Genomic DNA, 26,810 nt, shown 5'->3' on the forward strand with positions numbered 1-26,810 from the left:
TCTTATTCTCCACTGAAAATCATTAGGTACATATAATTGAAACAAAACACGAAAATTTCAATAATTTATTAATAAATCAACTAAATTTCACAAGATATTCTTAACTTTAAGATTACTTTACATTTACCCCTTTAAGTGTAGGTGCTTTAACTGGGCCTTTGCCAGGTACAACTAGAGCACTATCTTTGTAGCATGCCACACAATCATCATTGGTTTTAAGGTCTGGAGCACATGTTTCAAATATTTTCTTTTTCGGGTTGAGCTGTGGCTCTGGCTCGCGAGGGTACCCTTCACAAGAGACCAGATCGCCAGGCACAGCTCCATTAGGAGGAATGAGAACTTCCACTTTCTCAGGTGAACTAGCACACATTACCATTGCTTCTGAGGTGACACCTCGCATCTGGAAAAAGAGTTTATATCAAATATTTACTATTAAGAGACCAAACACAAACTAGAGATACACCAGATGTTGGTCTATAAGACCACAATCTATAATAGGCCCATATTGCATTTATAAACATTGATTCACATTTTATATATAAAGAAAATGGTTATTTTGTATGATGTTGCATTCAATCCTTATTGTAGAAAGTGTACACATTACACTTATAAATATATATAATAATATTTTTTGTTGAAATCCAAATCAATGTTCAGAAATGTGATTCAGATATATAATTGTAAAATTATATATAATTTCATTTAAATAAAAAAAATCAAAAAAATTTTCAAATGGATATTGAAATATTGCATTTACCTTCACTGGTTTCAGATTACATAAAACCATAACAATTCTCTCTCTCATTTCATCAATGGGAACATGGTTCACGAGACCTGACACAACAGTTCGAGGGTTTTCTTCACCACAATCAATTTTCTCCACATAAAGAGTATCTGCATCTGGATGTTTTCCTACATCAATAATTTTGCCAATCCTAAGGTCTAGTTTCCTGATATCAATAATGTCAGTTGAAGTAGGTGCAGCTTTCTCTTTAGGTTTTTTTGCTGTTTCTTTTTCTTTTTTCTCTTTTTTAACAGCTGGAGTTTGCTTTACAACATCTGGTTGCTCTAAAATAGGTGTGTTTAAATTATTAGCTACGGGAGTTGTTTTACCAGGCAAAGGATATTGTACTTTGCCATTCAGTGTCTCTAATTTAATCAACTGTAGCTTTGCCTCTTCAACCTTTTTCAACAGGGTTTCATTTTCTTGAGTTAACTCTTTGATTTTCTCTTCTACTTTAAACTTCTTTACTTGTTCAAGCTGAAATAATTAAAAAAACAGTAAAAATCTAAATTATATTGTTTTAGTTTGAGACCAGCAATATATAACTAAAATTTAGACTAAATCTTTTATAATGTTTGACCATTGAGATGTAGAAATGTAGAGTGTGCCATTAAATTAGACCAAGGATTCCCAAGAGCATGGTAATGATATAATAATATTTATTGATTCACTCATAGATAAATAAAATAATTTTACATAGGTCTGTGATCTCCACACTAGGATTCCCTGTATTATGGTAGGTAATCACTTTCTTCCACAGTAGTGAAACAAGAGTAAGACAGTTTATGAAGTGTGTGACAAACAAGTTTAATTAGGTAATAAAGTTAAGTTAGGTGGTAAATTCTTAATGCTAAGTTAATGTAATTCAAAATAATTACATATATTTTGTGCACATGAGTGTTTGGTGGTTGGTTTGTATGTGGGTGTGTTTGTGGTGTGTATGGGGGAGTGTGTGTATGTTAATAAATTAATTGATGCGTTTACACACATAGTTTATTTAATTTCAGCAATTTTTCGGTTTTCATAATTAACTTCCTCAAACCATTTATTTAAGAGTTGTTTGCATTTATCCCTCGACACGTGTATTTTAAATGAATAATAAGGGGTTGATGTCAATTTTATTAATAATCAGTCTTGTACTTGTCTTAAATTTTTTATGTGAGTTCGATATTGGGAATTGATATAAATATGTACCCTTTTTAAATAAAAAAGTTATTGTTGAGCGTGTTAATAAACAGTGGTATGAGCTCATTTTGGAACAGAAGTCTCTGGCTCAAAATAGTTTGGGAACCCCTGTTATATAATATGCTAGAACAACATAACCCTTTCATCTCAGAGCCTTAGACTGCTATACATGGAGTTCCTTTCCTCTTTGCCTACAACACTTCTATTATACCTCATTTATAGTTTCTATAATAGTAAGGAACACTTGATTTCCTCACCACAAATGCTTACCTTACTTTTAAGTTCAGATAAACGTTTCTCTGCTTTATCGGCATTATTTACCAATTTGGAAGTTATGTTATGAGACATTTTTCTAACAAAGGTTTGAATGAACATGAAAGTAAAACCAATGAGCCAAACTAGTCTCTCTTCTGGTTTGATTTTATTAAATATTTGGTAGTGGTAGATTACTTTAATAGGTATTATAATTTTTAAATGATTTTATAAATTGATATTTATAAATATTGTAACCTAAAAATCTCAACAAATTGACATTTGACAGTTGACTGACAGATCACAGACCATAGAGTAGTATAATACATAACAATTTCCAATTTAGATTAGACCAAAGAATATATTACTCCAAGGAGAAGAAGTGAAAGTACATCCACGAAAACGTTGGACATAGCTGCGCTACTAATTCCACAAACGGAATATTTAGATTTAGGTTTGGACAAAACCAATAAAACACTTAAAATAGTCTAAAGAAGTGTGTGTCAGCTCCCATGCACGAATGGAGTTTAATCTTTCAGATCGACTCTCTAAATAGATGTATGTTAAATATATACTATGTACGTCTTAATACCTACGCCTGAAAAGTGAAAGGTGTGCAAAATAGGTTGCGCACATAGATTTAAGAGTCGGTACAAGTACGTTGCGCACAAAAACGCTGTCGTTCGTTCGAGTTTTACTGCCCATATTTTTTTTCATACCAGGGGCTCTAGATGAAAAATCGATTATTTGAGACTTCAAAAAACCAATCGATTGATGTACGCTTACTGTCTGATTTCTGTACCTAGTAATTTACTTCCGTAACCAACACATACATAATCTTCTATGTCCAAAAATCTTTGTAGTGAAGTTTCAGGCCCTTGGATTAGACACCCGAGCAATTCGTGCACGAATAGTACCATGAAAGACTCCTTCATATATCTTAATATCTATGTTACGCGTGAAGTTAGATGGCTATGTCCCAATCGTTACAAAGTAATTACACCACCATCAAAATCTAGTAGATATTTACTATATTATATCATAGGTACGAAGTAATTGCATTCAGTAGGCCTAACATTCGACCCACGACATTTATCTCTTGAAGAGATAAAAAAACAATTGCCAACCAATTGTGGCGGAGTGGTTTCAGCTCTTTCACTCCAATAAAAGAAAGAGCAACACTTCCGGTTTAGCCGAAATTGGTCGATTTGATTTCCTACAGAATAGATTTTTCTTGTGCATGAAACATACAAACAGTCTGATTATATTGTATAACATTGAAACCGACAATTTTGTTGGTGAAATTTAAGTGCGATATAAGTCTGTCATTTTGGTCTGAGCACCGACCAAAATGACCACGGTCGTCATGGAGAACGGCTGCAGGAGTATTTTGGACGTTCTGATCGCTTAGTGGAACGTAGCTTATATCTATGACTAGCTTACGCCCCATAGTTTCACCTGCGTTGTTCCCGCTTCAGTGAGAATACGGATATATATTTATGTATATAGCTTAGGACAATAACAAATAACGAGGCTTTCTAGTTTCTAATATCGGCTTCGTATAAATCGTATCGGTAATCCACAAGTAGATTACCTCTATATAAGAAAAGAATGTCTTTAGTTTAGATCAAAACAAAATAAAGAATAAATACCAATTAATTTTTTTTTTAAACATTAGCAAATCATACAATATTTGGAAGAAATTAAAAATATTTCAAAAATATACGTGGCCTGGGTTTTAATATGACATGGCAACACAAATTCAATAATTTTCTATAAAAAAAGTTAAATCCAATATGGCTGATGGAATGGCGTCATAAATACTTTCTGACGTTGTTTATATTTGTGCAAAAACTAATTGAAAGATATTGTACATAATTTACAATACTAATTAGCAGTGAGTTTTAAATAAGATGTAATGATTGAAATAAGTGTGTAAATGGACTGTACAAGATAATGTTTTAGGAGCTACGCAACAAACAATGTCAAACAATACTGTCGGCTCGTCGGGGCATGCTCCCGGCAAAATACGTGGACCTGGAAGACCTCCTAAACGGACTTGCACATGGTGCGCCGAAAGTAAAACTCCACTAAAGTATGTTCTACCAACGGAAAATGGAAAAAAAGAATTTTGTTCTGAAACATGTTTGTCGGAATTTCGACAGGCATACAGCAAAGGCGCCTGCCTACATTGCGACAATGTTATTCGCGGCAACGCTCCTCCCAGCAGCAAAAACTTTTGTTCGACGTATTGCTTGAATAAGTACCAGAAAAAGAATGAAAAACGAACGACTTCTCCCCAATCTGGCAATGGAGCCAACGGTTCAGAGAATCATCCCAACAACAATTCCACTGGATCTTTTTATGAAATTTACCAGTCTTTTGACTGGAGTGACTACATGAAAGAGACTAGCAGTGTCGCTGCACCGCAAGAGTGTTTCAAACAGGCGCCAACACCACCTGTGAATGATTTCAAAGTGAATATGAAATTGGAAGCTTTGGACCCCAGAAATCTAACGTCGACTTGCATAGCTACGGTTGTTGGTGTGTTAGGGCCTAGATTAAGGTTGAGGCTCGATGGTAGTGACAATAAAAATGATTTCTGGAGACTTGTTGATGCGGGAGATATACATACTATTGGCTACTGTGAAAAGAATGATGGAATGTTGCAACCTCCGCTTGGGTTCCGTATGAACGCCAGTAGCTGGCCAATGTTTCTGCTGAAAACACTGAATGGGGCTGAAATGGCTCCGACAAAAGTATTTCAACCAGAGCCGCCTACTCCAAAATCTAATCTGTTTGTTGTCGGGCAGAAACTAGAGGCTGTTGATAAAAAGAACCCACAGCTCATTTGCTGTGCCACTGTAGGTGCTGTGAAGAATGACCAGATCCATGTGACATTTGATGGGTGGCGAGGAGCTTTTGACTACTGGTGTAAATATGATTCGAGGGACATATTTCCTGTAGGCTGGTGTGCAAGGGCAGGACATCCTTTGCAGCCTCCAGGACAGAAAAGTGCTACAGCTCCATCTCGGTCAGTAATTATTCTGTTTTATAATCTGATTTATCTGATCTACAAATTATAACTATTTTAAACAATAACTTCAGCCCCATTAAAAAACAGAATCTGTCAAACTCTATTGCTTAGGCAGTCATTATTTATTTTAACCTTTTTAAAAAACTACAATTCATGCACTGTTATTAATTTAAGGAGCTGTATATAATATGTTTGTGCTTAATTTACATAATCATCATCCACCCCCTTTCGGTTTACTTTTAGCACAAGTCTCCTCTCAGAATGAGAGGGGTTAGGCCAGTAGTCCACCAATTTACATAATGTTATGTCATAATCTTCCTTTTGCACTGAGTAGTGGATTAATGTTTTCACCAAACAGAGATAAGAGCAGAAACTGGTCTTGATTTTTTTTCAAGTTTTATGGTCATGCTTTCCTGATGGAAAGCAATAGTTAGACCTCAGTAATATAGGTCACACATGCCTAGTAAGTGCCTATTTACTCTTGCCTTGGGTAACCAAATAATCAAATCAATTAGAAAAGTGACATTTTTTGTTGCTGAATATCTGTCTGAAGTTTGAAGTGAAATTGGTGTAAGCTATTGACATTAAATTCTGGAGTTGTTCGTCAGTTTATATATTTTTTCGGTCTGCACACTATGAGTCGGCGGTCTGTATGAGGACTGCAGTCCACCTTTAGGTGACCCCTGCTTTAGCACCTCAATTATGAAACATTGAAGCAAATGTTTGGTGTGGGTTATGTCTATGTAGGGATGCCCTTTTTACATTGTTTTTTTATAATTCCATATAATTTATAAAAAAGAGGAAGGATTATGTTTGCTTGATTTTTTAGGACTACCTAATCACAATGTTTATTTCATAATTAATGTAAATATGTATTATGTATGTGAAGATATGTGGTGTGATATCTGCAATGTAAATGTTTTCAACATATTATCTATCTCAGACTAATATTTCCTACAATATATTTACTGCAATGTAAACAAATAACATATAATGTCTATTTTACGATTATTAATAACTTATCTCATTAACTTCAGGTTCAAAAGGCCAAGTGGTATTCCAAATCCTGCATTACCAGAAGGTGGATCCACTGGTACTGGGAACACTAACGGAACTAGTGCAGTGACTCCGGCAGCAAATATTGTGCTCCATATCCGTGGCAGCTGTTCAGGGGGCAGTCCAGAACTACCCCCATCTGTGACAGGAGTTGGAACTTCTGGTGTGCTCAAAAGTCTTGTGATGGAGTTGTTTGACAGCGACCTGGACCCACAGAAATTGTCCAGAGCAATACTGAGTGCCTCGAGTAGCTACACAACAAATACATGTCTCCAGGTTTGTTTATTATTTTATTTTATTATAAGCAAAATTGTATTTCAAACATGAGACCATTATATCAATTAAACAAAAGACAAAACTTTGCCTGTCTTTTATTAAAGATTCTGCAAACATAGATAAAGGCATGTTCAGAAATCAAATAATTAACTCCACAATTTTCTAATAGCACATTAGTTTTGTATTTTGCATAAAGTTTTGTTCTTTGTTTGGGAATTTGTTCAAGTATTTGTGGTCTTATATATACTTTTATAATTTGAACCTGCTGCTGTATGTGTGAGAGACAGGGTAACCAGATAGGCGCCATAATGCATTAAGTTACAAAACAGCCAAAATTGAAGAAAATAAGTTATCGCTTCAAAAATATTATTTTAAGAAAAGCTTTGTAACAACCTGGTAACTATTATCACCACAGTGCCCAGGCCTCAAGAAGAAACCTAAGAGTTTCAGGGCTTGATCTTTCTCTGATCTTGTCAACCATACCTACTATTACAGTTGGGAATAAAAGGTGCAACTATGTTTTCTTTTTGTAATATTTTGTATTATCTATTTATCTCAGGTATATTATGTCTATACCTAATCTTTCAGGATGTTGTGGGCCACTATTACTGTGGTTAAGAAAACATGAGAAAATAGAGAACAAACAATATTAATGAGCTATGTAGACTTAAGAAAGCTGTTTTTAGTTTCAGGTCTTACCAGCTACAAAGAATTTAACTGTAAAACTACCACTAGAATTAACTACTGAGGAATTGAAGGATTGGTTAAAATTAGTTTGCACTGGTGTTGGTTGCTGCGTTGGGATGATAGAGATTGACACAGGGGAGGCTGCTGGTCGGCCGTGCACTCTCTGTGGGGAGTCTACTTCCAACAATGTTACATCAGGCTTTGCAGTTAAAAGGCCTAAAAGTGTAAGTCTTTAAAGTATGGTGTTTCTAAGTTTCATGTCGGTAGAAACTCACTCCATGTCATGTTGGTAGAAGAAGTGAGCGTATTTTGAACCCTTGTAATTCTTACATAGCTGTTTTTCTTAAATGGTTAGTGTATTAAGAACCCTTGTAATTTTTTCATGTGGTATTATTTCTTCTTGGATAGTGAGCATATTTTGAATCCTTGCAAATTTCTTCATGTGGATTTCATGTTAGATAGTGAGCATATTTGAACCCTCCCAGTTTTTCATGTGGGTTATCTTCTTAGAATAAATATTTTTATAATTAAGGGGGTATGGAGGGTAGACCCACCACACTGCTGCAATACAGTTTGTGGGCTCAGAGTGACAATGTTAAACTTATAAACAACCAGATGTTTATGACAGTGACCATGGCTGATGGCTTAACATGCTCTCAGAATCATGGAGGTGTAATACCAATGATGATGTATGTATGATGGATATTGATAATGATGATAAATGAAAGGAGCTGTCTCGCGTGACCTTATCCACTCTTAAACCTTTTTAATCAGGCTCTGTTGCACAAACCATTCTTAACGGATGTCTACTGACTATACTACTACCTATCTATCCCAAGTTTCATCTTTGTATGTCAAGTGGTTTTTGAGATTTTGTGATGACCTTTCGTTTTTATAATATGCTGTGCTAACACTGTGCTAGTTTCACCGACTGTAAGCCGCCTGACAGTTATTAGTCCAATACAAGAAACGCCTTAACAATATTAAAGAAAACTTTAAGTAAATTTACACCCTACCAAAAAATAAGTTTTAAATTTATGAAAAAATTTAAACATCCTATTTAATTCTGTATCGTAAGTATTAAGTTATTGAACTTTGACCTAGTTTAGTGAATAACCTCGAAGGGACTGACGAGCCGCATAGCGGTATCGCGGCGAATAGGTTTGTTTGAAAATACAGAATGTTTTTAAATAATTGATTTTTGAAAGTTGGTTACAATCGCAACTCCATATATACATTTAGCACATTGTGGGATTTGGGTTAAGACGAAGGAAACCTCACCGTATGTACATATAGATGAATGTATTTCAGGAATCTCCAACACGAAGCAGCGTCAACGGTGGCGGGAATGCGGCCGGGGGAGAAGCGTCCGGCGTGAAGATGGCGCGCGTGTCGCCCGAGCGGCCGGAACCCGCGTCGTCCACCACGGGCGCGCCGCCGCCGCCCTCGCCCGCCGCCGCGCCCGCCGACTGGTCGGTGGAGGACGTCATCGGGTTCATCGCCGCCGCCGACCAGGCGCTGGCGGCTCACGCGGATCTCTTCAGGAAACATGTAAGTTGCATCATCATCTATATACTCAGACTAATTAGATAAAGACCTGCCTCGCAAGACATTATTTTTCTGTTCATATAATCAACGATCTTATGCGAATATAAACACTGTCTCTATAGAATCGATGTTTCATAGTCTACAATCGTGTCCGTCGGTTAAAAACCTCCGTAAAAATACCTTTTTGTGTAGTTAAATGGTGTAAAAAACGAACAAAAACTGCTAATTTAGCATAAGATATGTATGAAATCTAAGCTCGTTTTCCTTATTTGTTTGTGAATTTGGGTGCGATACTGGTCCTTATGTATTTAGTCTGAGTCTATATATAACACGAAGCAGCGTGAACATGGCGCGCGTGTCGCCCATGTGTGGTGGATTGGTTGGAACTGAGAAGGACGAAGCCACTCGACTGTCTCGTGTTGGCTCGCGCCGACATTAAGTGGCGGGAGTTGGTTCCGTAAAAAAATAGGGATTAGAGAGGGGAGAGTCCGGGCTAAAGTGACTGGTGAAATAAGGCGCTCGCCGTACGGTCGGGTTCAGTGTAATCCTTGTAATATAATCGTCCAATCAAATCACATGACCAAGTGTGGAAACAGCTCAGAAGAAAGAGAAAAAAAAATAACTTTCAAATCTGCAAATAAAATAAATTATTTAAGTTAATCAGAAGCTATTGATAATACTATAGAACTCGCTTATGACGATCACGCTTAAAACGATTTCTCGCATAATACGTCATTTTACCAGTCCCCAATTTGAGACATGTTTTCATACAATTCCTAACACTTAATACGATTCTTCATCCCGTTTAATACGCCTACGTGTCACACGCGTGTAATTCCAAATGTGACAAATATATTACAACAGACAGATCAGGACATCATAAAGGTCCTTAAACACGGTTGCAGGACAAGACTAATACATGATATCTTAAAGAACTAAAAAACCTTGACACAGGAAACAACTTTTGACATCATGGGATTCTAAACTACTTTATTTTTTTACTTGATTATCTACTAAGACGGAATAAATTATCAGGAAGTTCATAGTAGAATGAAAGTTAAAACTTCTTAGCCCAATGATATTAAATACTGTTAGATGTGTTACTTACTAGCGCATTAAAAAATGAGACGCTCAAAAGAGGAAATTTATAGTCAACTCAATGTTAGTTGTGGTCAACAACGAACGTTATTTAAACAAATAATACCTAAATATCGTTTACGATGTCGAGTTGTGTGTGCACTCAGTTTTGTTGCCTATTATTCCGATCACTTTTTGCTGTGATTTTGTAGGGACTTAATCAATCTATAGTATAAAATTATCATTGCCTCAACCCTTAATCACAAGGTCCTAGCTGATCTCGGACTTTCTGTTGTGTCACATGGTCGACCGACTGCCTAGTGAATCCATGGAATGCTAAGGTCATCTCATTTGTCATCATTAATAAATCAATACGTAAATTTATATTTCTTTTGCAGGAAATAGATGGGAAGGCATTGTTATTGCTGAATTCAGACATGATGATGAAATACATGGGCTTGAAGCTTGGCCCCGCATTGAAGATTTGCAACTTGGTATCAAAGATAAAGAATCGCCGACACTATAGCACCTAAGTCCTAGTAGCGCACACTTTGAAGGTTTGAAACTATGAGTTTCTATTTTTCTAGTGTTTAGCATTCGCTTCGAGTATTTCTAGAGCATTTCAAAATAATTTATCTTCATCTATGAAAAGTTCATGATTACATAAAATTGAATCTCTGATAAAGTGAAATTGGTCACAACAAAATTTTGGTACAAAATTAGATATTTGACACAAACCAAAATCATCATAATTTCAAAATAAATACAGTTTAAAGTTATCGAGTGTAAAATTCTACAGTTTCTTGTGTAAGATAAATTTATTAGTAGTCATGTAAATAAGTATTTTCATTGAGCGAACATGCATTTAATGTAGTTTGTACTCATTGAGCAGCATATACATAATATTATGTATTATTTTAGTTTGTTATACATTTTGCTTCATTGTATTTTATGTTATGTGTAATGTATATATTTTTCAAGAATTGGCTAGTCGTATGAATAATTGAAAATCAATTAGATCCAATCTCCAACGCGGAATTATTAATTAATATGTTTAATAAGGCCCTGATTCGAATTTCATTAGATTCACCTATGAAACGACGTCCATTGACAGAGATCTGTAATTGGGTAAAACTAAGTTTCATAGTTATAAAATATGTTTTTGAAGATTTATTATTGTACTTACATTAATGTTATTTGAAAGTTATTTTACTTACATTAGTGCTTTTTGCACATCAATTACAATGAAAAAAAATTAGTTTGTTTTCAAATACACAAAATTTTAATGATTACTGATTTTATTGTGCATTATGTTGCACATCAATTAAAACACATGCACATCAATTAAAATGAAAAAAATTGTTTGTTTTCTAATCCACAAAATTTTAATGATTACTGATTTTATTGTGCATTATGTTGCACATCAATTAAAACACATGCACATCAATTAAAATGAAAAAAAATTGTTTGTTTTCTAATCCACAAAATTTTAATGATTACTGTTTTTATTGTGCATTATGTTGCACATCAATTAAAACACATGCACATCAATTAAAATGAAAAAAAAAATAGTTTGTTTTCCAATCCACAAAATTTTAATAATTACTGATTTTATTGTGCACATCGATTAAAACACATGCACATCAATTAAAATGAAAAAAAATTGTTTGTTTTCTAATCCACAAAATTTTAATGATTACTGATTTTATTGTGTATTATGTTGCACATTGATTAAAACACAAGCACATCAATTATAATTTAAAAAAAAATTGTTTGTTTTCGAATCCACAAAACTTTAAAGATTACTGATTTTATTGTGCACTAGCTGACGCCGCGTGGTTTTACCCGCGTGGTTCCCGTTCCCGTAGGAATATGGGGATAATATATAGCCTATAGCCTTCCTCGATAAATGGGCTATCTAACACAGAAAGAATTTTTCAAATCGGACCAGTAGTTCTTGAGATTAGCGCGTTCAATCAATCAAACAAACAAACAAACTTCAGCTTTATTATATTAGTATAGATTATGTTGCACATCGATTAAAACACATGCACATCAATTATAATTAAAAAAAAATTGTTTGTTTTCCAATCCATGCAATTTTAATGATTACTGATTTTATTGTGGTTTATGTTGCAATTTTTAACATCACCGAACTGTTTATTTAAATAATTTAAAATAGGTATTTTAAATAATTGAATATAATATAATTACATTGCGTTGCAGCCCATAAACAACCAACAGTGTCAAAATATACTCAGGCACAATTATCTGCCCACTTTAATATACTCGCTTCATATTAAAGTGGGCGGATAATTGTGCCTCTGAGTATAGTTGATGGCCCTGCGTGTCAAGAGCATTGGTTTGTGTAGGTATAATGTGACTCGATTCAGCTGCCTTATCCTTCAAATTAAATAATCAAAACAAAGGAGGAGTGGTATGTTTTAATTTTATTTGCCTACATGCTATTATAGTACGAGATCCAGCATAAGAAATATATACCCTCATCTGTTTTTTAATTAGGATAAGAAATATTCACATTGACACATTGCGCATGGGATGGGTTGCCTAGTTAAATTACAGCCGAAAGTTTATTATTTTTTTTTAAATTTATTCAATCTCCTTATCTGATTGGTTAGTTATAAAATAATAATAGTAAACTAGTTAATAGAATATACCCAAAAGAATTGAAAAAGTAAAGGTTTCACACTGCAACTTTGGGGCTGCCAGATATAAACAGTTAAGTAATGTTAATTATATACCCTCATCAGTTATTTAGTCTGATGAAAACTTATTTTAAGCTTAATTTAACTGTATTAGATTGCCTTTGATCTAGTAATCTAGTTCATGGTTACCTAGATATTGTTAACTAGGCAACCTATTTCTGTCTCTGTGAACATTATCTATCATTTATTTCATAGCACTAATAAATAACAGATGGGGGTATATATTTCTAATGCCGGATCTTAGAACATATTAATTGTGTCACACAAGTAGGTAGGGACTAGACTAGGGTCACAAAAGTTGATCTTTGTGACGATTAATTGCGTGTACAGGGATAAGCAACTGTTGGTCTCAGATTTCACTATGTGATGAAATTGTTTACCGATTTACATTTATCATTCAGCATATATTTCGCTATAGATGAAATGTAGCGAAATAGTACTATATTATTTAATAATTAATATACATATAAAATGAGATGTTTTTGTAGTTTATTGCTTGTTTGTTTTTTTTTGTAAATAAATTGGATACGTTTAGAAAAACATCCAAAAATATATGGTTTCCTCCAGATTGAAGAACAAAAAAATGAAATCTCGTGTATCATATTCGCGGACGACCGCTTGACTAGTAAAATTAAAATAAATACCGCTATTATGAATATACTCCTAATTTAAAATATCTTCTTATCATTATTATATCCTAATTCAATATTTATCAATTATTTCGAAATGAAATTTAATAATCTATAAACAATGTCTTCACTATTGTAATCTGAGGCTGTGTGATATAATTAATGAACGAACATTTGAAATTTTTGATTTTGTTTTATATTGATTCCACTATGAATAAAACGGTAATTAATTAATGATTTTGATTTCCGTTGTTGTTATCGTCTGTGGCTGACATTAGTATCAATCATATTAAATTTTTATACTGTGTACAGAAATTCTATTGTAGATTAGGGTCTAGTGCCTTCCAATAATAATTAGGTGTACTTAAATACCGATCCCGTTAGAGTCTATGCTCTAACCTAACCTCACGATTTAAACTCCAATAGTATATTTATAATAGACCAGCCCCTATAGCCGAAAGGCATGTCTATTCTCTTTCTACGATCGCAAACGCTTCGAAAACTAGAAAAATGTATGGGAATGATATTTGCTATCGACAGGTCGCGTGATCAAGATCTGTCATTTCCATACATTTTTCTAGTTTTCGAAGCGTTTGCGATCGTAGAAAGAGAATCCACGTGCCGCTTAGCTACAGGGGCAGTAGTGCAAACATGCGACCAAGGGAAGAGAAATAGACAAAATGTCCGTGTTGTCCCAGTTCCATCTCTTTCGTATCAACGCAATAAAAAAGACGGTAAAAAGCGGTATTACCGGTTGCGCCGACATCGGTTGTAATTTATATTTCTATATAAAATATATATTTCGATATAATATCGTTGGTCGCATTAAATCACTTCAGTATGCCTAACATGCGACCAAACGGTATCTCTCGTGAAGAGAAATAGACAAATGGCAACCAATAAATTTGAAGCCTCCATAGCTCAACGGTCTTACCGTTGGACTTGCGGTTGGACTCATCACCGAGGGGTGATGGTTCGATGCCCGCCCCGTTGGTCTATTGTCGTACCCACTCCAAGCACAGTCTCTTCTCACAGTCAGTTCTCGACTAGTTGGAGGGGAATGGGAATATTGGTCATATTATAAAAAAATATGGCAAATATTTAAAAAATAAATAAATAGCCGCACAACCGCAAATATCGGTATCTCTTTCATTGCGTTGAGACGATAGAGATAGGACTAAGACTATCTTTTTTGTTGCGTTTGGATAAAAGAGATGGGATTGGGACTACGCCGCTATTGATTGACATTTTCCCTATTTTTCTTCACGAGATTTGTCGTTGGTCGCATGCTAGGCGTACTGGTATATAGTTAAAAATTAATAACAGACACATCAGTTATATTATTTTTTTATTGCTTTTAAGTTGAGCAAGAAGCTCTGATTACTTTACCTCTAGAATCATTTTGTAGACTCGCAGATTTCGACAAACATTCATAAAAAAAAAACAAAGGGGCATAACACAACACTGATTAAGTGCTAAGTTGCACTAGGAGAGTTTCTCAAAAAAAATATCGGTTGTCTGTAAAGTCGGTTTACTGACGATAGTTGAACATGTCAACGTCATAAGAAAATACTGATGGAATGGTTGCATTTTTCAAAAAAAAATGTTCGTTTTTCTAAAATACTGTTTAATTTTCATAGACCAGAATATAATTTATATCTTGTAAAAAAAGTTGGCAACCCTAGCGCCAGGGAACGACGCATGACGTCATCTTTTTTTGAGTGTGCAGCGGGCTCCATCGAATTATAAGACATTGTCACGTCAAAAAACATGCAGTTTTCCTACACACTTTATACAACACTCTTAAAGCTACGGCCAAATCCACGGCTCCCCTCGGGTCCTCTTTGGCAATCAGAAGGCCAAACATGCGACCAAATGACGTATCTCATGAAGAGAAATAGACAAATGTCAACCAATAGCAGCGCAACCAGGAAATATCGGTATCTCTTTCATTGCTTTGGAACGGTAGAGATAGGACTAGGACTACTACCATTTTTTGATATTTTATCTATATCTCTTCACGAGATATGTCGCCGGTCGCATGTTAGGCTTACTGATCGCCACGACTCGATCTGCAGGCTAATTCACTAACTTTGACATATGGCAGTTGACATCCGAAATTGAGATTTTATGTAACAAATGTCATCCGGTGCCTACTGACAACCCTTCGTGGATATCATACAGTAGAGAGATGACTTTTCTCAGTTGATTTGATGTTTATTTTAATAGGTCGTCACAGATTAATCATAAATCAATAATAATAATAATATACAGTACGGAACACGACGGACGGACGACATCGTAGCCGCTCCAAATACGAAATTCAAATTACTATACATTCTCGAGTCAGTACGACACGAACCGTCACATCAGTAATTTTCATTATTATTCAAGAAAAATATTTTCAAAACTGTTCACAAAAACCAAACGGAGATTGATTATTATATTAATTTACGTAATTGTCGTTAGTGTCAAATTTTTGAAATACAAATTATGAAAAAAAGTTTGTATATGCCGTTGTCAAGGAGACGCGTGACGTTTGTTTTTTTACCCGACTGCAAGAAGGGTTATAATGGGTTTAACTGGCTTCAGTACGTTGCTCGTAAAGATTCACTCTGGTTAGTATTGGTCGTTAATAAATATCAAATTAGTGGATAGGCCAGCAGAACGCCGCGGTTTGGCCGTAGCCTGACTAGTGTTTGTCATGTACAAAGAGCGTAGGATATATCTATACTATATACTGATATATATATAGATACTTGATGCTTGCCCTAGTTTAATAAAAAATATTAATGTGGTCCATATTTTTTTTTATCGAGAATTCTGTATTTTCTTTTTTTTTTAGTCAGAGTCAAAACGCGACTTTAGTGATGTTCCTTTGTCTATGTTTATTGTATTTTGCCATTTGAAGGGTTAATAATTATAATGTTTAAACAATTTATCATGTGATATTTCACTGTTATCTGTTATTAGGATGTAAAATGATGAAAATATAATAAAATTATGTTGCATTATATATATATAATAAATGAGCTAAGTGATACTTTAAGTTTATACATGACATAACTACTAAGATGTAGAACATATTTAACTTCGGCGTGTTGCCCATTTTATAATATTGTTGCTGTAAATATAAATAATATTACGATTTGGAGTATAATTTAATTATATAATTCAAACAGTTCCGTTTATTAGCTTTTAATTATGTTGCATTTGTACTAACAGTAGGCCTTATTACGTAAAGCCTTATGCCGAATGGCTGCTAAATTCTATTAAGAACGTATTGCCTGATTAAAGAATGGTCTGCTTTTAGTATAGCTGCATCTTTAGCTCATTACATTTGCGATTTTATGTAGAAAATAATTAATAATGTCATTGGTTCATTTTGTTTTCAATTGCTTATTGGGTTGAAGTTGTGGACTTGGTATATTTTGTGTTTGTTTTGTTATTTTAATTATTATTAATAATTATATATTGTTTTTCAGATAGCATGGGTACATACAGTTCGTTTCACTCTTGAAAGTTTGCCGCGATTCACGATAATAGTACCTACGTATTATGAACGTCATAAGGCAACTGTCACCGTGCCCACGCTATCTGAAAAACACTTTAATAATTTATATCTCCTATTGAAAAACAAAAATATCGTGAAATGTATGAAGCAATAAATATGTGGTACCTATTTAAATGTTCGTATTCAAAGTTTTAGAGTACCTAAACGTTATTTCAAGCGTATGGGTCTGTATATTGTACATATTATTATCATTTTACGGTTAATACGCGTGAATATTTTAATAATTAATAATAATAATTGCATATACACAGTTATTATGCGATTTGGGTATAAAGTATAACACCTTTTCGTTTACTAAATGTATTATGCGTCTTAAACGTATAGGCGTCCACATATCCGCATCATACGTATCCGACGCGTCGCATCAAACTGATTTTTGATGCGACGCGATGTTCGATATGTACGATGCGGATCTGTGGACGCCTACCATAAGGGTGGCTATGCTATGGTAACCGCCTAACGTTTGAATTTGGAAAATTTTACCATAGACTACTTCAGAAACCGGTAAATAATTTTTCATGTTACAGTGAATTATTAAAAACACTGGTAAAAAAAATTGTAAAACTTTAAAATTGATACTTAGTCGAAAAAAAAATTATTTTACATTAATTTCAACGCCAATCTATACTATAATACAAATAGCAAGTTGATTTAACAAATTCGCTTGGCTGAATCTCGTGAGATATATCTGGCCAGGGCCTGATCATCAGCACCACAAAAGTATATTAAGTGCGTTATCCATTGAGCTGTCGGGTAGACAATTTTAATGGCCTACTTCAAACTTCCAATTCCAGGAGGCCTATTCTGTAATGTTTTGTATAACTCGTAAGTGCGAGTTTCGAATTCACCTCTATATATCTCTGTCTAACACGATACTATAGAAAAAGAAAGGTGGATGTGCATTCAAAACTCGCACTTGCGAGTTATACAAAACATCCTTACAGAATAGCCCTCCAGGCCTTCTTTATAGGAGAGAGGATTACGACACCCACCACTACCAAAAAAATTAAACAAAATACAGCCTCATGACTCAGTTGATAACGCGTTGACTATTGAAAGGAATGCGCATTGAGTATTTAGCCATTCACGTGTGTCAACCGTAACAAATCTATAACAATAGTGTAATTGTGAAAGTGGGTGAAGAAAATCACATTACAAAGCTTTTATTTTATTACGGTAGAATTTTATAATTTTGTGTACATACATAGCTGGTAAATGGAAACAGATGTGTATAAATGATGAATAAAGTTCGAATATAATAGACGAGTTTCTTTTATTTAAACATCCTCCTTTGCTTTCCTTCGCATCACTATGAAATTGCTGGCAGTGAATGTCATAGTCTGGCAAGTTCGTTGATAACATTTCCATGATATGCGGGCGACGGGCGGAAAGAATGCGCGGGTGTGAAATCGTGCGTGTGAAGTGACGTGCGTCAGACGTGGGTTTTTCATTCATCGCTACGCGCCCCGCGCGCAACATCGGGAGGGTTACGAATGAAGTTGCCAACCTATAGTGTAGGAATTATTATTAGGGGTCGGTTTCACCACCTGGTATGTGGCAGATAGTCTAACCGTAAGTTTTGTCACTCAATTTAATAATACTAAGCCTTAAATAGCCGTGATAGCCCAGTGGATACGACCTCTGCCTCCGATTCCAGGCGTAGGTTCGAATCCGGTCCGGAGCATGCACCTCCAACTTTTCAGTTGTGTGCATTTCAAGAAATTAAATATCACGTGTCTCAAACGGTGAAGGAAAACATCGTGAGGAAACCTGCATACCTCTGAATTTTCTTAATTTTCTATGTGTGTGAAGTCTGCAAATCCACATTAGGCCAGCGTGGTAGACTATTAACCTAACCCCCCTCATTCTAAAAGGAAAGAAGATCAGTGCTCAGCAGTGAGCCGAATATGGATTAATATATTATTACTACGAGTAATATTTTATAGAGTTATTTGTGGTATTGTAGGGGGTAATCTCTGGATCTACTGAACTGATTTTTGGAAATTCTTTCACCACTGGAAAGTCACGTTATTTGTGAGTGTACTCACGGGAACGCAGGCTTTCGGTCTACAATACACAAAATAAAATATTAAAAAAAAAACAACTTAAGAAATGTTAAACTTCTACTTAAAAGTTGTCATTATTTTTGTCTACAATGTCAGCTGTATTGTGTTGTGTTGTGACAGAACTTCTTCATAAACTATGCTTTGTTCATGTACAATTATGTATTCAATATGTTGTCGTTTTTCCGTTATCTGCATGTATAAAAAATATCCCATAGCGTCCTACAACATCGCGAGAGCGTTCGCTGTAGCGGCGCGCGCGCACTATCTAAACGTGAATACTTAACCAGTCTGTTACCGTTTGCCGCTGGGAGAACATTCTCTGCTTACCAATGTTATGTGCAAGTTGCGTGTGATAACTGAATAGTGCCAGTGATAACAGACTCACCATGGAACTGCAAATCAAGGAGGATAACAGTAAGAGTAAGTAAGAGTAAGAGTAAGAGATTTAATAGTGAAAGTAGTCGCGTCGCTGTTGACCTCGATAGTGCGAATATTGTGGCTTTGAACCTTGACAATACAATGTGCAAGTAAACTAAAGAATTCGAACATTACATTCGGAAGTAAATTTTCATTTGTTTGTAAATATATAAGTAGGTTGTTTCTCTACTCGCACGCCATAAACGCAATAGAAAATATAAATGGCTAGAAAGCTTCTTATAAATGCGAGGTGCGGAGAAGTATTTTTTAAAATAAATAGGTATTTAGGCAGGTACCTACTTAAAATTCTGAATTCTATTCAATATGCTTCAGAATACCTACTCATCAACTAAGTTTTAAATAAATTTACACACACTTTGTTCCTCGTTCGTCGGTTAAAAAATATGAAAAGCTGAGTTTCATATTTATAACTGACAAAAAGCTGGAGAAGGTTCTCAATTGGATACGATAGTACCTAGACCTATAGGTATTAGGTACTACCAAAGGCTTACTCTATGTAGGTAATTACAATGTTTTGTTTTTTTATCAACAAAAAAAAATTAAGGTAGAAAATTAATGTCATTTCATACCTACTTTATTTGCGAACTGTTCAACTACCCATTAAGAATGCAAAATGTTTTTATTTGAAGAATCGGTATTTGCCATATTCTATGAGGCCAATGTGACCAATAATGTTCCACTCCAATTAGTCAGATAAGACTGTGTTGTTTATTTATTTTTTCTTCTTAATCTTTACAAGTTAGCTCTTGACTACAATCTCAACTGATGTTAAGCGATGATGCAATCTAAGATGGAAGCGAGTTAACTTGTTAGGAGGAGGATATAAATCCACACCCCTTTCGGTTTCTACACGACATCGCTAAATCGCTTGGCGGATGCTTGGCGGTATGTCTTTTGCCGATCTGTAACCGTAACTAGCCACGGCTGAAGCCTCCCACCAGCCAGGACTAGACCAACAACGAAAACTTCAATCCGCCGTCCGTTTTGTAAATTCACCGCGCATACCACTACGCCACGGATGGCGTCAACAACAAAAGTCCAGCGGGCAGGAATCGAACCTCGACCTCTTGGTGATGAGACCGGCCCATTTACCGTGGAGCTATAATTCATGCTATACAAATAATGCATCAATCCATCCATAAATTGACGACCTTTCATGAGAAAATAGAAGTTTCTCCGTATCAGTAGGTAGGTACCTACTTGTTTAATGTGGTATCAGTTAGTTGGCAATGGGATTTTCATGTCGAATTCAGAGCCTTGGCCTTTTTTAGAAATCGGTTAAAAAACCGTAGCAAAACAACCACATTTTGTTCTACTTATCGGCATAAATGTGTATTTCATTCACGACATTCGAGTCATTCAACTCTGTCATACCTAACCACATTTCGTGACGTAAATTTTGACTGTTGACACCAAAGTTATCTATTAAAAACATCATTGGTCTTGATTGACACACCTACCAAGTCATTATTAATTATATATCTTCTACGTAAAAGTACATAGAATTAATTTATGTATTTAATATGTAAATGAAAAGGTGCCTTTGACCTCGCGAAACGTAATTAGGTAGGTTCTTTGCGCGTAGAAACGATATCAATGCCAAAATCAGGGTACTGACCTAAGGGAAAGACTAACGGACGCCCGAATTTGAATTTTAAATAACAGAACAGTTCCATACACAGAACTCATAATGATCCTGATTCCTGATTCACATCACTCGTACTGAATCTGCTGACTATCATCATCAGTATCATACAAAAATAAATTGTTAAAAGTGGTAGGCGACAAACTCTCAGTTTCGGCCGTGGTAACTTTGGAATGTCACAGACAGGTTTCAAGACATTCAACGTCCAAGTAGGTATGCCTTTTTTAATTTTCCTCATCTTAATATGAGAAATCATATCCTTTAGAATTTGATCTATAGATAATATGTTTCCGTTGCCACGACAATGAAAGTAAGTGAGAGGCTAAGTTATTGAGGATCAGTACCCTGGACGCGTGGCACTACACTACATTCCAAAGCCATCATGCTTTAAACTCCATAGTTTTGTTGACGTGTAAGGTACGTCTTTTCCGGTAGTGTGGTAGCGAGTCAAGGCTGATGTCTACCAGGTCTGGGCCTATTTAGAAAATATAAAATCCTTAATTGACCTGAGCTAGAGCTATCCTTAATCGAACCAGCGAATCTTATTAACTAAGGTCTTCCATCATCTGCGCCAGAGAGTTAGCAGTATTCCGTAATGCTTCGGGGTAATGAATTCTTAGTAAAGCAAAGAATACATATTATCGTTATATTATCGTTTACATAGATGCCGTATCCAAAGTTCACTGAGATATTTCCACATCGGGAGCATAATAAACAAAACATAAAGAATCAGTGCTATGTGCTAGTTATCTTGGTCAATTATCACTGAACGTACATTCAAAAATTATGATTTGTCTTCGTTTGTGTATGTCCCGTTGATTAATACTAGGTATATCATTAGTCCGTGGATAAACTAGCTGACAACTAGTTTATTTATGGGTTTATTACCTGACTGCAAGAGGTTATTTTTATTGACAATAGACAGTGTCCTTACCTCCTCACTTATTTACTGTTTGTGTTGGGTTAGGGTATCATATAATTCATTTGTGCTGTGACATATATTATAAAACTTGGCTATATTACAATAATTGACTTCATCATTTTGTTACAGGAGGTACAAATGGACCAATAGAATCAGCAGCCAGTGCACCAACACAAGATCTGATTCAGAAAGCGACAGGCTCTTTTGGCAAATATCAGTTATGCCTTTGTTTGCTGATATTTTTATCCAAATTCCCGGTGGCATTCCATCAAATGGCAATTATATTCCTGTCACCAAAAGTAGAATACACATGTGGAAACTCCCTTAGCACTACATGTCCGTGCCCGGAGCCGGTGTATAATACCTCATTATTTACCAATACGATTATCATGCAATGGGATTTAATATGCGACAAAAAATGGCTGACTAGTTTTACACAAACGCTGTTCCAATTGGGAACCTTACTCGGCAGTGTATTGTTTGGAATGGCTTCTGATAGGTAAGGTAATAATATTTATCCAATGCTATAAAACTGATGTTCCTTCTTGAGACAAACATTTTCATTTATTATCATCGTCTTAGAGTATCGTTGGAACTGATACATATGTATATCGACTTAGGGGATTATTGAATTGGAAACAATATTTGCGTTTCCTCTTAGATGAATGTCAAAAATGGTTTTACAATTCAAGAACTAGACATATTATGCATAAATATGATCGAAGTCGAATGAATGGTCATAGTCAGAACACCTAACATAAACAATTATTTTATGAAATTACTACGTTCACCTAATGGAAGGAGGAAGGAAATAGATGAGATGACCTGAGATGAGAGATTCTTTATTAAATAGTTAACGATTTCATTTGAATAAGGAAATTCCTTGAGTCTGTGAAGCTGTAGATAATAATAGTTTGCATAGTCAAGAAATCCACAAAATTTTTTGCAAATCATTTATTGATTTTATTGATACATAACCAACTATGTAATATAATTTGATGTGGTTAAGTGGTGATGAAGTAAAAAAAAGATATTCTTAATTTCTTTTAGGTTTGGAAGAAAAAAGCCGCTTTTAGTGGCAGTGGTTTTACAAGTATCGTCGGGAATAACTGCAGCCTATATGCCCGATTATTGGACATTCACATTTATACGCTTATTAGTGGGGATGTCTGTCGGTGGAACGATGGTTATCGGATTCGTAATAGTCATGGAGTTCGTTGGCACCAAGTATAGAGACATTATTTCAGCGTTGTACCAAACACCTTTTAACTTGGGACACATGTTGTTACCAGTTTTTGGATACTACTTCAGGGATTATTCGAAGTTTCAATTAGCAATATCATTGCCGACAATAATTCTATTGTCGTATATCTTTTTGGTGCCAGAAACGGCCCGATGGTTAATTGCAGTAAAGAGAACAGATGAGGCCGTCCATGTTTTGGAAAGAGTAGCTAAAGTGTAAGTATTATGTAGGCAATAAAATGCTTTGATTATGTTTTCACTTACATTAATAAAATAATTATTGATCTCGCTCAGAGTGATGATTAATCCACAATCTATGTTATCCTACTTTAACATTATAAACACGAAAGTTTTTATGAATGTTTGTTACTCTTACTAAACTCTTACAATAAATATGACTTGAATTAGGTTAAAATACTAATGTTAGACTTTTTTTTAGGAATAATCTTCCAACACAAAATATACGAAGAGATGTCGAGTTATATCAAGAATCTTTAGAGAAAAGTCAGCTTAAGAAAGGCAGTCTATTGGATCTTTTTAAAACGCCCAATTTACGTAAAAATATTTGTGCGATGTCATTTAATTGGTTAACATGCAGTTATTGTTTTTACGGTGTATCCCAATACGTAGGACAGTTAAGTGGAAACGTTTTTTTTAATGTTGCAGCCAGTGCTAGCGTAACTTTACTTGGCACACTGCTGGCCATTCCTCTGATAAGATTAATTGGTAGAAAAACCATTTTGATAATATTTAATTTCATTTGTGCCTCATGCTTGTTTATATTAGCGATTATTCCGGAAGGGCATGGAGCTTCAGTTGTGTTTGCGAGTATAGGTGTGGTAGCTAGTTTTATTAACTTCGTATTAGTATATTTGTATTGTACAGAATTATTTCCGACTGTAGTGCGTAATGCAGCTATTGGTTTCTCGTCAATGATGGCGCGAGTGGGTTCCATGTTGGCACCTTTTATTATAGAATTGAAGGACGTAGCGGCATGGATGCCCCCAGTGGGATTCGCCGTATTCCCTCTAGTAGCTGCGTTTGTTTCGTTCCTACTTCCTGAAACTAAAGGATGTGAGCTAATGACTACAATTGAAGAAGGGGAACAATTCGGCAAGAAGAAAACTACAGCTGATAATAAAAACTAGTAATAATTAATTAATTAAAGTAATTTTAACTACACGCACATTTAGTAAATGTATTATACTTTGTAAATATAATTAAATTCAATGTATTGTTTACAGTGTTTTATTGATCGAGGATTTCAATAAATGTAAGTTTAGTATTTATGAATTGTTTAATAGTTATGTTTTGCGGTTATTGTTACTTCGCCAATTAACCTGTTGTTGATACAGTTAACTTCATGATTGGCTACATCCGTTTTTTAGTAAAGTTTGTCACACTTCATTCGAAACAATGAGTAACATGAGTCTGTAGTGGTTAATTTGTGCAAACGTTATTCAGTTGTCATTACTCATGATCACGAGCTACCAAATTTTTAACGAGTAGGTACTGGACAAAAGGGCAATTGTACCTATATACATACTTTGTAAAAAAAGCTTTTTATGTTTTCAGACAAAGTAATTCAAATAATTCCGACTATCGATGCAACACACGACTTTATCTATCCTTGCATTTTAAGATACGTAGGTAATCGTAGTGGTAAGACTGTCGATATCGACGAGATATTGCAACTGGCACTCCGCACTTCCTAGTAAGCTACTTCATGATATTTATCAATGAATAAATTTGGCTAAGGTCATAAGGATGCGATAAAAGGAACACAATTTAAGATCTATTTACAAAAGAAATGTTTTTTCCTCCAAAAATTTTCATTTTAGAAGACGTGTTCCTTAGACATTCATTAATTTTCCTTAAATAATATAATACTCCCGAGCATCCTGTATATTAGGTAGGTATAGGTCAAAAGGTCGGTTTCCAAATTTGATTATCCGTTCGATATTCACAGTAACGTTTGTTTTGTTACCTACTCGTATACTTATATTATAAAGATGTAATAAATTTTCTGAAGTTGTGCGGCAGTGGCGTAGCGTGCCTTCGAGGGGCCCTGTATCATCATTAGTAAATGGGCCCTGTATCAAAATTAGTTAAGGAGCCCTGTATCAACATTAGTTAAGGGATCCTTAGTTAAGGGGCCCTTTTTCAACATTAGTTCCCTGTATCAAAATTAATTAAGGGGCTCTGTATCAAAATTAGTTAAGGGGTTCTGTATCAAAATTAATTAAGGGGCTCTTTAACAAAATTAGTTAAGAGGCTCTGTATCAACATTAATTAAGGGGGCCTGTATCAAAATTAGTTAAGGGGCTCTGTATCAAAATTAGTTAAGGATTCCTAAATGAAGGAGAAAGATTTCTCACAAAATGCTCGCTTGAAAAATGACTTAACTTATGAAGGATGTTTCCAACTTTTGGGTAAACGCTTCACCAGAGAAAAAAGAGTTTGTGGATTACCTACATTTTACTAATTTAGCTTTCACACGTAAGGGGCCCCTGTTGTCCGGGGGCCTCGTATTATTGATACGGCTGATAGCGGTAGCTACGCCCCTGTTGTGCAGGTAATCTACTGAACCGATTTCGATATTGTCCGTAGGTGTACCATCAGATATAACAGGCGTGTTTGTACTACCACGATTAAAGTAAAACCTTCATCATAAAATAAAACATCTTCACCAGCATCGGTGACTCCACTTTAGGCTCTTTCAATTTTCACTCTTTTAATATAGATAATGTTACTTAAAATAAAAAAAAAGTAATAAATAAAAAAAAGTAAAAAACAAAAAAAAAACAGACTACAAAATCGCAAAAATAACCAAAAAAGCGTAAAATAGTATCATATGTGTCTTCATCATATGTGATCACTTTAAAGGCGGTGCCAACACAGTGCTGAATTAACTCAAGCCGTTTCACTCATAAAGTTTAAGGATTTTCAGTCAGTTCTCTTAGAAGCGGCTTTAATTAATGCGGCATTAAATTTAATTTAAACGGTTTGAGTTAGCAGCACTGTGTTGGTAGGTAACACACATACGGTGATATTTTTCGCTTAATAGTATTTTTTGAAAATTGTCTTGTAACTATGTATTATTATTATTATTTATTTGTTAAAGGTGTATTTAAATTAAATTAAAAACTATATTTTTACTGGAACCCCCTCAGGTAAAGGCCTCCTCCAACGATTTAAATTTTTCCATAATACATAATGTTAAATATCTAGTTACTAATAATAAATACATATTACTAAAAAAAAGAAAACCCAACAATCTATTTTTGTTGGCCTGACTTATACGAGAATAATTATAAATAATTCTTATGTGGATTTATAGTCCATAATTATGTTGTTAATTAGCATAATAAAGCGACTTTCAAGCTTGACACTGATAAAAATATCGAAATAAGTCTGACGTCACATTTCACTGCGACGCTCAAAGATATTTTATACTATAGATACCTATGCTATGTGCCTACAAAATCACCGCAAAAAGTGATCCAAAGGAGATGGTCCAAAATTGTATGGAGCCCAGGATCAGTCATTGTACCCTAGCGAAAATAAAAGAAGATATTTTTTTTTAACTATTTATGATTATATTTATTATTTCGAAAGAATTATTATATTATATTAATTCTTTCGAAATAATATTCATTATCTCCC

At 34.8% G+C, this 26,810-nt stretch overlaps 3 protein-coding genes across 5 annotated transcripts; 2 read left to right on the forward strand and 1 right to left on the reverse strand.

The window, feature by feature from the left end:
• Positions 1-51: 51 nt before the first annotated feature.
• Positions 52-2,521, reverse strand: LOC112057955 (aminoacyl tRNA synthase complex-interacting multifunctional protein 1). Its single transcript, XM_024098572.2, has 3 exons — positions 2,240-2,521; positions 758-1,261; positions 52-400 (listed from the first exon to the last, which is right to left on the reverse strand). Exons 1-3 carry the CDS (start codon positions 2,342-2,344, stop codon positions 113-115), a joined length of 897 nt encoding a protein of 298 aa, XP_023954340.1. The 5' UTR covers positions 2,345-2,521; the 3' UTR covers positions 52-112.
• Positions 2,522-4,005: 1,484 nt separating this feature from the next.
• On the forward strand, positions 4,006-18,094 carry LOC112057940 (polycomb protein Scm). Of its 2 annotated transcripts, XM_024098558.2 has the most exons (6): positions 4,006-4,118; positions 4,187-5,255; positions 6,296-6,590; positions 7,277-7,501; positions 8,589-8,828; positions 10,301-18,094. In XM_024098558.2, exons 2-6 carry the CDS (start codon positions 4,204-4,206, stop codon positions 10,433-10,435), a joined length of 1,947 nt encoding a protein of 648 aa, XP_023954326.1. In that variant the 5' UTR covers positions 4,006-4,118; positions 4,187-4,203; the 3' UTR covers positions 10,436-18,094. The 2 variants fall into 2 exon arrangements, with proteins under 2 accessions (XP_023954326.1, XP_023954325.1); XM_024098557.2 differs by having other exon boundaries at positions 4,008-5,255.
• A 1,059-nt stretch (positions 18,095-19,153) lies between these two features.
• On the forward strand, positions 19,154-24,383 carry LOC112057939 (organic cation transporter-like protein). Of its 2 annotated transcripts, none has more exons than XM_024098556.2 (4): positions 19,154-19,311; positions 22,032-22,401; positions 22,953-23,360; positions 23,584-24,383. In XM_024098556.2, exons 1-4 carry the CDS (start codon positions 19,284-19,286, stop codon positions 24,290-24,292), a joined length of 1,515 nt encoding a protein of 504 aa, XP_023954324.1. In that variant the 5' UTR covers positions 19,154-19,283; the 3' UTR covers positions 24,293-24,383. The 2 variants fall into 2 exon arrangements, with proteins under 2 accessions (XP_023954324.1, XP_023954323.1); XM_024098555.2 differs by having other exon boundaries at positions 19,159-19,317.
• The last annotated feature ends 2,427 nt before the right edge of the window (positions 24,384-26,810 follow it).

Source organism: Bicyclus anynana, chromosome 13, assembly GCF_947172395.1.
Source record: "Bicyclus anynana chromosome 13, ilBicAnyn1.1, whole genome shotgun sequence".
Lineage (NCBI taxonomy): Eukaryota > Metazoa > Arthropoda > Insecta > Lepidoptera > Nymphalidae > Bicyclus > Bicyclus anynana.